This window comes from Hyalella azteca, unplaced genomic scaffold (assembly GCF_000764305.2).
Source record: "Hyalella azteca isolate HAZT.00-mixed unplaced genomic scaffold, Hazt_2.0.2 contig6532, whole genome shotgun sequence".
NCBI lineage: Eukaryota > Metazoa > Arthropoda > Malacostraca > Amphipoda > Hyalellidae > Hyalella > Hyalella azteca.
In genome coordinates this window covers 837,669-852,219 of record NW_025936691.1, presented here as the reverse complement: position 1 = coordinate 852,219, position 14,551 = coordinate 837,669, and the positions used below count along the sequence as shown (strand labels likewise).

The 14,551-nt window shown below is 39.8% G+C and overlaps 1 protein-coding gene across 6 annotated transcripts; it reads left to right on the top strand.

The window, feature by feature from the left end:
- The first annotated feature begins 3,191 nt into the window (after positions 1-3,191).
- On the top strand, positions 3,192-10,473 carry LOC108666886. 6 transcript variants are annotated; one of them, XM_047880886.1, is made up of 8 exons: positions 3,192-3,269; positions 3,504-3,714; positions 5,041-5,766; positions 7,133-7,249; positions 7,807-8,040; positions 8,816-9,005; positions 9,528-9,689; positions 10,090-10,473. In XM_047880886.1, exons 3-8 carry the CDS (start codon positions 5,579-5,581, stop codon positions 10,438-10,440), a joined length of 1,242 nt encoding a protein of 413 aa, XP_047736842.1. In that variant the 5' UTR covers positions 3,192-3,269; positions 3,504-3,714; positions 5,041-5,578; the 3' UTR covers positions 10,441-10,473. The 6 variants fall into 6 exon arrangements, 4 of the variants coding, with proteins under 4 accessions (XP_047736842.1, XP_018009324.1, XP_047736843.1 ...); XM_018153835.2 differs by lacking the exon at positions 3,192-3,269 and having other exon boundaries at positions 3,351-3,714; XR_001930524.2 differs by lacking the exons at positions 3,192-3,269; positions 3,504-3,714 and having other exon boundaries at positions 4,348-5,766; positions 7,807-7,910; positions 8,858-9,005.
- The last annotated feature ends 4,078 nt before the right edge of the window (positions 10,474-14,551 follow it).

Below are 14,551 nucleotides of genomic sequence, written 5' to 3'. Positions count from 1 at the left end.
GGTCCCTGAGACCAAGCCTAAATAAATCGTGACTGGTGAACGAATTTGTTTATTGCTGTTTTAGTGGAAGTTTTACAGCTATGACTATGAATAGTTTCTCACATCAAACTGTTTGAGAGCGTCGTGCAAGGTCGCGAAGGAAAGATTGTGCACAACAAGGAAAGTACTCAGAGTAGGTTTGAACACAAGGCAGCTGTCGTCCGGTGCCAGGCCGAACCAAGTAGTTAGTAAATTTTGCCCCCACGTATCACAGAGGGAACTCACANATGTGCCTTGAACAGTGAATGAGATGTGTATAAGAGACAGGGTCACTACCGGCTAACACTTCGGTCTCAAACACCACCATACTCTTGCACATGCGCAGCTCCATTTCTCGTATGAACTGCGAGCGATCTCTTGAGCTTCAACTTCTGCTGATCAGTTTTTGGATAGTCGTCTTTCCACTCATATTGCACAAATCACCCATTAAAAAAAACTGAATCTTGTAGCGAGCTTTTCAAAAAGTCGATTATTTTATAAATTAAATGTAAAATCAACAACCACAATGTAGCACCAATAATAACTCGAGTTTTGCCCACGCTCCACGTGTGTTTGAGAGGAGCAACTTGTGCACGAGACCTCGACTTGTCGAAGAATGAAGCGGTCGGTCTAGTTGGGCCTAACAAACGTTCCACAACTGCTGGCCTACCATAAAAACATTATAGAGCATTTAGCATTCCAAGTTTTGGATCATCTTTTATTTCTGAAGTTTATATCAAGATGTTCGAAAAATGAAATGACGCCTTATTCCTAATTATCTCTCAACTTATCTAAGCCGTGAAATTGAAATAATTTAAATTAGGCCTAGCTTCCTAAATGTCCTCAAAGCTGATTTAATCGCTATATTGGCATTTTATAATTATACAAATATACGCTTATAATATCAACTTTCTAAAATGATATCTAATTGTTTCAAAATATTTCTGAAAAAAGAATGGAGTTATAAATGACTGAGTTACAGATTTAATAATTTGGGCAATAGCACAAAAAAACTAATATTTTCTGTAATTTTCGTATTTTTTTTTCTTTTTGTGGAGGTGAACCAGCAAGCAAACAGGTACCGAAACTTGTAAGTAGCGACGAAGACTGATTGACAAACAGTATTCTCGCCCCATGCATGAAAAAACTCAAATCAAGCGACATCGTGACTAAGATCACATAACATAACATTATGATGTCGGCGCTGAAATGTAGGCCTGATGTGGCCTGTCGCCGATTCTTTTCCTTTTCGTGCCTTAATCATAGATCTAAACTCGTGTCATTTGACCGGATCTTTTCATGACTGGCGATAGTTTGAAGTAGCTACTAGACTTCCACCGGGTTCGATAAGGAGCTAGGCATTTCAAATCTGAACATATATTTTTCCATAGCTTTATCTAGTCTGTTCTTGAACGCGTTCATACTTGGAGCTCCAACGATGTCATCGGGGAGGCTGTTCCACATGTCGGTGATTCGAAGCGAGAAAAAAATTTGTCGCGTGGAGGGAGAAGTTGCAGCGCAATTTTTTTAGCTTATAGCTGTGGCCCCTGGTGTTGGTTCTTGTTTCAAATTCTAGTAACCCAGTCAGATTCGATCCGCGGGCAGGTGGTGCACGGCAGATTCTATGCCAGGCTGGAGGTGGACAAAGCCGAGAGGTTCACGGCTGATTGGTGGATGTCCGGAGAGATCCAAGGCGTTCGATTCAGGGCTTATTGGTGCACAAAATTGGTGGTGCACGGCTGCGCTCCCACTCACTGCAGTGTTTCCATATGGGCCTTTTTCAGGCCAAATTTTGCAAATGTGGCCTTTTTTTTAAATGCATTGGCCCGGCAAAAAATTCGTTTGGCCTTTTTGTCCGTTTGTGGCCTTTTTTATGAAAAATGTAATTCTCGGCTTTTTTGGTGATAATTTTGTCCTTAAATGTTATCCAAAACGAGTACACCAAAATTAAATTTTGCCCAAGTCGAGTACACTCAAATTTTGACACGTAACTGTGTCAACCATTCGGTTTACGGGTTTAGGTGGCAACACTGGCGAGTGCCGCCTAATCCTGGCAACAATTTGGTTGAACCACAAGACTAAATCCAGTTGCCGACTCGTATTAATAACCATGGATGGTAGAGCTGAGAGCGCAGATAATCGAGTATAGTTTTCACTCCTAGGAGTAGTAAATTCAACATTAATTTTTGAGGTTACAGCGCTGTTTCTCTATACATTCAGGCTTCTGGTGTGAGTCACTACCAAATTTCACTTTGAATAAATATAATGACTCTTCTCCGAATTATGATAGGCAATATTTTTTCTACGCATTCACAAGTTGTGATAAATTTATAGGATTGACTACTAATATATACCTTAGTCTTGCAAGGACCACATCATCTTTATACCGCAGAAATGAGTTTACATTTATTTTTATTTCCGCGTGTAAATATTCTACCATCAATACCGAAAAACTTCGCCACATCACTCATGTCGCCGGCCACTTCACTATGTGTTTGTTAGCAAACTGAGCCAAAACTCTCTAACGCGATCGAAAAGCTTTATAGATGTAAGGTGGCAATCGAATCCTAAATATCATAGTTCTGGACCTGTTTTATATGGTTTTATTTACAATCGGCGAGTAACGTGCAATTCGCTGCAGGCTGGAACCTGGCGGCTTATGTAGCATTGACGGAAATTAAGCTCGTACACTTGATGAAATTGGTGTATTTTTTGCTGTCTGAAAGCCTTGAGAGTAAATGCATGCACTGCAAATGATTGCACTGTTCCAAACTCTATCGTCCGCCGGCCGCCGGCGAGTGACTTCCGCAGCTTCGCTAAATTTACGTAACTTTTAGCTCACAGCATCTGGAGTTAGGTTCCAGATAGCATAGTTCTGTTCAAAAATTTATCGTCGTCCGACACGTGGCCGTTCGACCGTGGGCTGATTCGATACACGGGACAAATGAAATACGGACGGCTCCGGCGCGCTCCGTCCGGGTGGTGTAAAAAATTTTCACGTGTTGGCTGACGACGCTGGGGCCTGGGCTATACGACGCCAGCCTGCCAGTGCCAGGCTTATTTTTCTGTGGGCTGATTGATCTAATTCAATGGATGTTATCTGTCTGGTGACGTGCGGCTGATAATGTTACAGTCAAGATGTGTTGTAGGCTATGTTCTTCAGGGAAGGGATCATGATAGTCCATTCGAAGCACGGCAGAGGTGGTATCCGACAGGCGTCCCGGGCTGTGCTGCCCACTGGCCAGGCTAGAGTGAGTCTAGACCAACCAGTCCACAATCTCATAATGAGGCACAGTGCAGGGCATGTAAATAATTACTAACCTCTGTAACCTGTGATGAAATATTCATGTATTCTTCAAACAAATGTCTTGCAAAGTTGCATTAGGTATGTCTCATTGTTTCATTTGTTTGTACCATATATTATTATTAGCAGCTCTGGTAACATGCCTCCTCTTTATGTAGGGTATCATCTCTGGTTTTTGCAGTTTTCACAAACCCTGATTAGCGATAGGCTGATCATCACCATCCTGTCACCTGTGGACTGTGGAGCCTGGAGGTGCTACCTTAAAGTTTTGAATGAGTCTCCAGAGTCCAGAGTTCCTTTCACTTCAAGTTCAAATAAACAAAGAAAGCACAAAAAGCATCCTCTGTGAATGTGGACAAAACAAATCAGAGACATTTAGAATGTCAAATAATGTAAGTAGAAGTCAATTGTGACTTAAAGTTTGAGTTTTTTTAAGTGTGTGCAGCAAGTGTGCTCATTACCTATTGCAGTCGCAGTGAAGTGTTCATGAGTAATCATGACCAAGTCCAAGACTCAAAGGTAGCAAAATTGATGGAATCTACTTGTGTCCAGAAACAGGATAAAATCTCTAGTTTCTCACCTTGACTAAGGCCTTGGAAAGTTAGAATAGTACCCACCCATGTGACCAATTTTTACCTGATTTTGTAGTTCTGCTAGTTCATAAGTTCACAACCTGCTGGTGTGGAATTTGTGCTGCATTACCTCTTCTGCTGCAAATAATTTTTTTCAATATCTTGAGTCTTGACAATTTTTGAGTGTCATTTTTTGGCACTTGAAAGGCACTGCCCCCTTCTCAAGTTCTCAGGATTAATTCAGGTGCTTTTAATTTGTGTCTGGCACTGGCAACCTACATTACTAATACTTAATAGCATATCATGCAGATGGAATTATTTTGGAGATGTCATATGATACCTAGCCCTCACATTAGTCACATAGACCTTTAAATTTTAAAATGAGCTCAAATTTGTTTATGAAATGTTTCATGGTAAGAAGTTATTAACAGAAAACACTCAAAACTGTCCCTATTACCCCATTTGATTGTATGCAACTATTTGTGTAAAAAAATTTTATAAACTCTCTGAGGATAACCTGGATCTGGTGAGCAAAGATGTTTTGACTTTTGTTCATATGATTAAATGTTACCAGTCTACCAGTACCAGACATTACCTGTATTTGTATTTCACAGCCACCGCTGTTGAATATATGCTGCATTACCTCTGCAGTCTGCAGCAAAGAATTCTGTGGATATCTTGGCCACATTTAAGTGCCATTTCATTTTTTATGATGTATTACTGAAAAATAATCACTACACTATTTGCAATGATTTTTCCAAGTTAATATAACCATTCCTAGCCCTGTTGCTGTTTTTGGATATTTATTTTTCAGCCTTTTGTTTGTTTGAAAAATTAGTTTGTTACAATTTTCCATGGATCATTTGCCATTGTCATTCCAATGCTTGCTACTTCTTAACCAGACAGTTTGCACTGTATTCCCTCAAACACTATATTTATCTGAAGTGGCATGTTTAATTTGCTGTGCTTACTGAGTTAACTTATTTTTTCAACAAATGCTAATACATTTAGCCAAATCAGAAGCTGAAAGAGTTCTTCTCATTGAGTTCCCTACTTGATCGGTCATGACCGACCAACCTGTGGCTGTAGGTTTAATTATTTTAAATGATGTGTTTTCTACCATCTGATGCACTTCTGTGTGTGCAGAGAACTGTCATGAAGGTGAAAGAATGATAGAAGAATTACACTATCGTTTTATTCCATTCCTGTGTGCCTGAGACAGGCTCCTGGCCTCCCGCGGAACATGATAAGCCTCGTATGGATGATGTAAAGGACTTTTCTTAACACATTATGGAAGCTCAATTAAATTGAAATTATGTTGAGTGCACGGCGTGAATAAGTTGAAAGATGACTATGATCAAAATTTGATTAACTTTTCCATACAATACGACATTAAACTAAGAACTAGAAGGCAATCCATAACAGGAAATGCTAAATGCTCTCGCTTTTTTTTGGAGCCAAACGTGGCGGAACGTTTGCTTAGGCCTAACTAGACCGACCGTTTCATTCTACGAGCAAGCGAGGTCTCTTGCAAACATGAGTCGCTCTTCTCAAACACACGTGGAACGTTTGCGAAGCTCCAGTTATTATTGTTGGTGCATTGTTGTTGTGGACTATACGCTCAATTTTTAAAAGTATCCACAATTTGAGAAGAACCTTGAAAAAGATAAGTTTGTTTTTAAAAATGCTTGATTCGCGTAATATGAGTGGAAGGACGGCGGTCCAACAACTGATGAGCAGAAGTTTAATTTCAAGAAATCGCTCGCAATTTGTGCGAGAAATGGAGCTGCGCATGTGCAAGAGTCTGGTGGAGTTTGAGACCGAAATGTCAGCCCGTAATCGGATAATTAAAATGGAATTCAATCACAACGGGTAAGCCTTTTTGTAAGATTGACTTTAAAATGTAATTCAGCTTAATACTATGACCTTTCAGTCTAACTGTGACGAATTGCCTAAGAATTCCTGTGACTTTTTTTTCTTAACAGAACTCAGATTGCTTCATCTTGTACTATTATTTCATTTTTAGTGCTATTATGAAACAGGGTTGCCAGACGGTCTTTTTTCCGGGCAAATTACGAGATTTAGTTTTTTCAATTGCATTGGCCGGCTAACATTTATGATAAGGTTACTTCCTAATTAAATCGAAAAAAATTGAATTTTTACAGCGGAACCTCCGAATATACTAGTATATATTGAGTTATAGGCTTTTTTGGCCTTTTTTATTCGAGGACTTGGCCGTTTCTAGGCCATCTGGCAACACTCAATCGACAATTCTACGGACCCGCCTGCGAACTCGCCTGCGGACTCGCGCAACTGAGACACTCATAATTCCTTCAATACTTAACGGATCTGTATGAATTTTGGAATGTGAGTATTAATTATTGATACGCTGCCGCAGGAATTATTACAGATTTTTACGTGGCTTATTTTTTAATTAAAACCAATAAACATATTTTTTAAGCAACTGGGAAACTCATAATTCCTTCAATACTTAACGTACCTGCTCAAATTTTGGAATGTGAGTATTAATTATCGATACGCTGCCGCAGGAATTATTACAGATTTTTACATGACTTATTATTAGGTTGGGTTAGGCTAGGTTAGGAAATAATTCATGTAAAAATTTGTAATAATTCCTGCGGCCGCGTATCGATAATTAATACCTACTCACATTCCAAAATTCATACAGATCCGTTAAGTATTTAAGGAATTATGAGTGTCCCAGTTGCGCGAGTTCGCAGGCGGGTCCGTAGAATTGTCGATTGAGTTCTGGCAACCCTGAATTATGTATGCACCACGATGTACTGGAGAAATACATTTCGTAGTATGCGTATGTACCACTTCGGAGTCAACGTGTTGAAGATACTTTAAATGTTAATTATTTTACTGTAATTCAGATTCACAATAGAATGTTGAAAATCTATGTGTGATAATTTTTTGTAGGTATTAAAAATATTTTGAACATTGATATTTTCAGATTCACACTGGGATGTTGGAGAAAGTCCATTTGTGATAAATTGTATATTTTTGATCAAGGATAACATAATTGTATGTCATTTTTCTGTTGCTTTCAGCAGTTAAAAATTATTTTAAAATAATATCATTGCTTCTGTTCCTTTCAATTCCTTGCATCTAACGAAGAAATGGGAGTTCAGATTTTGCCGTGAATATGATTTTAAATGCCAACGCTGACTATCAACTAGCATCCGCCATATTATCACATCAAATCTTTTTCCAGCTCGCGGTTGGTGCGGGTCCACAACGGTTTGGTTGAGGTTTATGACCCGCGTACACGCCGTGTCGTTCACACCCTGCCACGGAACTTCTTTTTAAGCTTAAAAAGTAAAGTTTTCGAGTGAGTACTGTTATCATTTAACGACACCTAATTTATGTTTTTTAAGAATTTAAGGCCTTAAAAGTGTTTGCAAGGGTCAACGGCTTCATTCTATACGACTTATTATTTTTTTTAACGGGCAGTATAAAAATATTACAAATTATATAGTGGTGTGAGCTTTGATTGGGCCATGTTGAACTGTGGCTGGTTCTTAACAACCCGTTCACTTTGCCGATTTTACAACTAATTGCAAGTTTCAAAGCCCAAACTCGCTGCTCTCATCCTTATGATCTCAACCACTTCCTCCCCAAGTAGCCCCTAAGTAATTCACGAGCTGCAGAAATGATTAATTGCATTAATTTTTCATAGACTATTATTTTTGCAATAAGTGTAGTATTAATTTCAATCATTGATGCGCATAATCATCAAAAAAATAACTTAAAAATGGTATGTATTGCAAAAATCACGGCTGCATTACAATGACGAGGCGAACGTTGCTCAAATTGCTTTGTAAGTTTGTTTATAGCTCTGCTCCAACTTCATTGAAGGATGATTAAATATTTCTACTAAACCGGCAGATTTACGGATGTCGATCACGAACTTCTACTCGAGTGCTGGAGTGTGGATGGAGGCCGACCAGAGTTACAGCTCTGGGATGTGCGGTTTTCGTCCTCGCATGCCGGTAGGATCCATTTCCGTGATGAGATAATGGCACAATATGCATATTCCAAGAAGGAGAGGTCACTCCTGACCAAAACGTATAATTTTATTTCCGGGGAGACATGGAAACTAGCGTTTTACAACAAATCAAGGTTAGTAATTCACCTGGACTGAACGGTAAAGAGACTATTACAAATGTTTTAGGTTTTATTCTTTTTGTGTTAGGTATATAGAAGCTGCTCTTAGATAGCTGAATATATCGGCAGCTTAATGTGGCTTATGAGGATAAATAGGCAAATTTATGCTCAGAAAAACTTTTGCATGCTTTAAAAAAAGTATTTATTTTTCAATCACACATATGGAACTTAGCAGTATGCTAATGTGAATAAAAATTGATTAGGAGCAAGCCTTTATTGTTTGATTCATTTAGTTATTAATCTTAATGCCAAATTGTTTATTTTAATCATGCTACAAAGTGTGTTAGAGCAAGTAAGTACTATCTGTATCTTTCAATGACCCTATTTTTCCCATGTATGAATACATCAAGGCGGCGGAATGCGTGAGTAAACTAATGCTTGATTTAACCCTCTACAGCCTAACATGAGTAACCGGTGCAATGTTGTCGCAAGCCTACTTCCCAAAAGGATACCTTCTAGTGAGCGCAAAATGACTTGCACTGATGGTTGCCGCCACGTACAACTTTGAAATGTTCTCTGTTGCGTACAAACGTCCTAAGGCTGCTACACTCAATATTTTACGTATAATTTAAGTTGAAAGTTGTATTCCCGGAGAGCTACATACGGCGGTAGAAAGTTAATTATTAGCGGTCACAATTTCATGCTCTGGAATATAAATCCTTCAAAAGTGGTAGAGTCAACTATTACTTTGGCGAATTTACATTGGAAAATAAGCCTCAAAACTTCTTAGCTTTTCCATATCGGGAGATGCGACGCCTGTGAGGTCTTTCAGTGATACGTGGACACCAACGTTACAAGTTACGTGGTTCGGCTTGGCACCGGACGACAGCTGCCTTGTGTTCCAACCCACTCCTGAGAGCTTCCTTGCTGTACACAATCCTTCTTTCGCAACCTTGGAAGAAGCTCTCAAACAGTTTGAGGTAAGAAGCGATTCATATTTGTTGCCAGTCACGATTTGCATAGACTTGATCCTAAGTAAGTCTCGTGAACCGCTGTTGCTACAAACCAATACCGTGAAAATAATTCACTGCATAACTAATTTCATTGCATAATTATGACTGGTAATGCTATAGAAATGTATCAAATTTCAGCGTGATGGTTTAGATGTCTGTTTTGGCCCAACAGAGTATATTTGTGCTCATCCAAAATGTGCCTTGAACAGTGAATGACACTCCGTTTGATACTTAACACTGTTTGTTGGTAATTGGGTTTGTGTGTGCTTTACAAAACGTCTATCTTCACGGAGTCAAGTGTGTAACTCAACTGGAACCGTGTGTAGAGGCGAACTCTATGCCGAGGTACTGATGGAGTATAAATGCACCGTATTTTATCCGAAACTAAGCTGCTGCTAGCCACACCGCAGACAGGAGCGGTGTCTTATTATGTCTGACTTCGCCCGTTTTCCCATATCTGACATGCAAGTAAATCTTATACTTTTTCAGGATGGGCGACTGAAGATCTTTAGAGCCAGTGGTCCGAACCCAAGTGGTTTAGGAGTTATGAACAAACTCACCCACATGGTTCACGATTCTAGGCTTACTGAACATTTCAAAATCTGTCCAAGAGGAAACTTCATTATCGGTGATCCATGCGAACCATATGAGGTGAGAAATTGACATGTTTTATTTTACACGAGTTTATTTTGACATCATTAGCTAAGTATATAACGTATTCATTAATATTTCGAGTATTGAAAACGAGATTGCCTCACCCATTAACAAACACCGTCGACTCATCACTGATGATGTTCGATGGAACGTTCGTACATACGATTTAAATCTATATTCACATCAGCTGCCCGTAACCTTCCGCTGCAAACGTCTAAGGGGCTTGCTGCATTCTATCAATAAAATAGCTACAAAAATATTCTTGCACGACATTATTAATTCCAATATTTAAATCATACCCTGCTCCGCGTGTCAGCGTATGTAAATATTTTTTTATGTAAATCATTACTTTGATCAATCACTGTGGGTTTACCTGACTTGGACACTTTCCTTGCAGAAGTTCAGGGTCTACAGCTTCGATCACGATGTCCCGACGTCCAAGTTTCAACAAAACCCACCGACTCTGATCAGCACGGCGCAATTTACTGCCTCCGGAGACCAAAAATTTTGCAAAGCTCCATTTATTCTCAGTGAAACAGGCGAAATCGTTGTCACGTACGATATCTCTGGAACCATCGGCTTTTACCACTTGAGAGCGCCGGTATTAACCGAACGTCCAATAGATTTGCATCCCTTTAATAGTTTCACGATCGAGAAGCCGTCTGTAATGGCATTGAGTCCAAACTTAGACATCTTCGTTACTGGTCATGCCTCTGGCATAGTGGTATGGTATTATCCTAGACTTTAAACTATACGTTCCACAGATTTTGAGAAGGCGCACCATAACATTTCCGTGTATTTCCACTCAACTGGCTGAGTACTTGGCAAAAATTGATCGGCTAACTGTTGGCATTGATTAGTTATGCGTCTACTATTTGATTAAAAACAGTGAAGACAACCGAGGAAAAGGTATTAAATGCGGAGAAAAGTTGAGACTTTTTTTGTCGTATTAAATGTGGAGTTTCATAGACTCAGAATTCCCATTTTTTATCTCCTGTCTCTCTCTTGCGTACACGTCACGTGTAAGTCATCGCTCCTTGACGTTTCTTTCCGCCTCTTGTGGATAATGAACTATTTTTGCTTGTATGAGAAAGTTTACCAGCTGATGCCCTAGGAAAAAATTAGGCCATTAAACTAAACCAACAAATTTAAAAATTTGGATCGTGTTCATAAGCTTGTCATGCCGTTCTAGATGTGTATCAGGAACTAGAAATACAGCTTCGATAATAAGGTAATAATTGTTGGGCACGTGTCAAAACGGAGGCGAGTCGCTCTTTGCTTTGCTCTCCATATCCTCAGCAGCGGCCCAAACTGGCGGCCTCCAGCAGCCTGTACAAGCGAGGCTATGGAAACAATAATTAAACTGTTTTTTTTATCCGCCTAATGTTATGAAAAAAAAACTGATAAGTTCACGGAAGTTATTATTTAACCGATTTAAAGAAATTGATAATTTATCCAAACATGGTATTATAAATCATGTGAAGATAAATACAAATGATTTTGCATTATTGCCAAGCTCAGGCTATTTAATTGAAATTGAAAATTACAAACAATAACGTTGGACGTGTCAAGTCGATTCAAAATCCTCCGATTTGAGATACACGACCTTTATTAACGAACCAGGAGAAAATTAGCTTAAGCTAGCATGAGTAACTATAAATCTATGCTTCGTCCAAGATTAATGCCATTGAATCCTTACTTGCTATCAAGTTTTCGGCTGCATTAGAAAATTTAATTTATTACTGAAAATAAGTTTCGATGTATCGTCCCCGGTAGCTCCATCACTTTCCAAATAATGTTAGTTTGTCACATCCTTCAATTACGTCAAGAGATCTCCAATTCAAAACTATATATGAAGTACTGTTGTGTAGAGACCTGATATTTTCTGTCAGCAAAAACAAAAAACGCTCAAGTTTGACATGGATCATTGTTCTGAGGCTGTATTGTGTACTCACCACACAAGTATGTTTCAATCAGTTATTTAGAATACGCTCGCATATTGGTCATGTCAAGTACCGATTAGAAAATTTTCGCTAGAGGCCAAATTATGTTGATTCAAACCATTTTCCAGTATGGAGCACGAGCTTAGCAGGCACATTAGACTAAACATAACGGGACTCGGAATAAATTTTCAATTGATTATGCACAAGTCACACACTCCAGATTACTATGAATTTATTACAATTTCGATGAGGCGTAAGATTCCTAAAACTTTTCTTTGTAAAACCACTATTTCGAAGAAGTATCCATAATTTTATGGTTTTAGCCAGTGAGTGTTTATAGTGGCAAAAATTCTTCCTTCAAATTTGGCAAAAGGAGGAAAAAGAAAATTTGGTAAAATTTCTTCCTTAATCTTGAATCTATTACGGGTATGAATTAAATAAATACGAATGACGAGATATGCAGCAAAAACTTGCTATAACTGAAAAAAAACTAAGTAATCATTTGAAGCTTGCAGTGAGTTTTTTCTACGCAAAAAAAACATCCTTTAACAATTAACCACAAATTAATGCAGAAGATGGAAAAGTAAATGATCGAGGTCAGAGTTTTTCAATCTCATTTTTATAAAAGATTTTATTTTTAAAACGCAAACATAGTAATTTGCAATATGATTAAAAATTTTGTTTCGTAAACTAACAGAAAAATAACTGGCTTATTGTCATAAAATCTGATGGGACTACTAAGCTCGTGATCCATACTGGAATATGGTTTGAATCAACATAATTTGGCCTCTGGCAGAAATTTACTAATCGGGTCTTCTACATAGCCAGTATAAACGCGTTTTGTGATTGAAACATATACTTGAGAGGCGAGGACTTGTCTACCAAGGACTCTGGTCTTGCATCCCATTCAAACTTCATATTTATAACTTTTAAACGTAAAATCCACAAGGTCCCGTGAATTTGAAGCAAAGTAAGGACGTGACTAAATAACATTACTTAACATAGTGATGACATAGGGATAGACATAGTGATGTCAGCGCTGACGTGTAGGCCTGATGTGGCTTGTCGCCGATTCTTTTCCTTTTCGTGCCTTGTTCACAGAAGATCTAAAAACGTGACATTTGACCGGATCTTTCCATGACTGACGATAGTTTGAAGTTGCTACTAGACTTCCACCGGGTTCGATATGGTGCTAGGCATTTCAAATCTGAACATATATTTTTCCATAGCTTTATCTAGTCTGTTCTTGAACGCGTTCACACGTCTCAGCGCCAACGATGTCATCGGGGAGGCTGTTCCACATATGTCGGTGATTCGAAGCGAGAAGAAATTTTGTCGCGTGGATAAGTTGCAGCGCAGTTTTTTTAGTTTATAGCCGTGGCCCCTGGTGTTGGTTCTTGTTTAAAATTCTGGTAATCCTTCGGGGACCTTGTATAAACCATGAGTATACTTATATACTTCAACGAGGTCCCCACGCAGACGTCGATATTTGAGGCTTAGAAGCTTCATTATGTTTAATCTTTCTTCATAGGACTTGCCCTTCAAGCCTGAAATTATCCTTGTTGCACGTCTTTTCTACACTAGACTTTTCAATCATTACTCCCTCGTTGCAACCATGTCTTCTCATACTGTAATCTTGCTGTTCATTGTTCTTCCCGAGGTGAAGTACTTTACACTTGTCAGCATTAAACCGCAGCTGCCACGTATCAGCCCAGTTAACTAAACTGTCAAGATCATCTGGTAATTGCGCTTTATTTGACGCATCCTTCACTGAATTATAAGCTTTTGTGTCGTCGGCATACATGGAGTACACGCTGGACACTACTTCTGGCAGATCGTTTATAAAAGCAACGAACAAAATAGGTCCAATAACGCTTCCTTGTGGCACGCAATTGCGCACAGATGGTCTGATGCCCAGTCTGACACGGTTCCGTTAATACTAACACGTTGTCGTCTACCAACTAGAAAATCTCTGATCCGTTGGAGTACGTTTCCCTCAATTTCCAAAGACTTCACTTTACGCAACAGCCGCTCATGCGGAACACTGTCAAATGCTTTGGCAAAATCGAGGTACAATGCATCCACTGGCACCCTTTCGTCCTGCAGGCGAGTCAAATCGTTCAACGTAGATAATAAGTTAGTGGTGCAGGATCTACCGGCAATAAAACAAACAAAACAAACGACAATCTGATAGGAGATGGTGAGCACAATGGGCAGGCCAGAACGGTTGCTAATTCTTTGAGCAATCTGGGATGGAAGCCGTCTGGTTCACATAACTTGTTGGGATCTTAAGCTACCAGGCGCTTGAGAAACTTTTCTTCGTGTATTTCAAAACCTGTTAACTTCGAGTCGACTGGGATGATGCCGGGATGACTGGGAGCCGGAATGATCGACTGGATCGTACCGACGACCAATGGGCGCGCCAGCTGAACGATCTGCTGTCTGCCTTCGGCATGGTCTGTCACGTTACCTTACCAACCCATCACCTTAGCGTGCTGCTGGATGTTGTCATCGCGCGTACCAACATTCAGTTTCTGTCCGTTGACATCTCATCGAAATCGCAATATCTGACCACCGACTACTCCAGTGGATGGTGCCATGTGTTCACCCGGCGTTGACGTACAGAGCCGTCACCTGTCGCCCGTGGCGCGATCTCGACGGCGATGTTTTGAGCAGGAGACTTCAGTCGTCCCGACTTGGTCGGCCGGACTCATGGTCGGAGCTGTCGGGGGATGATCTTGCAAAACTCTACGACATCGAATTGACATCGTTGCTCGACGACCTCATTCCTGCACGAACTGTTCGTGTCCCCCGGCGAGCCTCCGACCCGTGGTTTGACGATGAATGTCGCGCCTCGAAGCGTGGTGTTCGGCTGCTTCAGCGGGCTGTCCATCGCGCGAGCAGGCGTAACGATCC

What these genes read in the sequence shown, in the direction of transcription:
- LOC108666886 (XM_047880886.1), top strand. Translation starts at nt 5,579, where the DNA reads ATGCTTGATTCGCGTAATATGAGTGGAAGGACGGCGGTCCAACAACTG. An exon ending in ATGGAATTCAATCACAACGG is followed by an intron (nt 5,767 to 7,132) that starts GTAAGCCTTTTT and finishes ATCTTTTTCCAG; the next exon opens with CTCGCGGTTGGTGCGGGTCC. An exon ending in GCGTTTTACAACAAATCAAG is followed by an intron (nt 8,041 to 8,815) that starts GTTAGTAATTCA and finishes AAAACTTCTTAG; the next exon opens with CTTTTCCATATCGGGAGATG.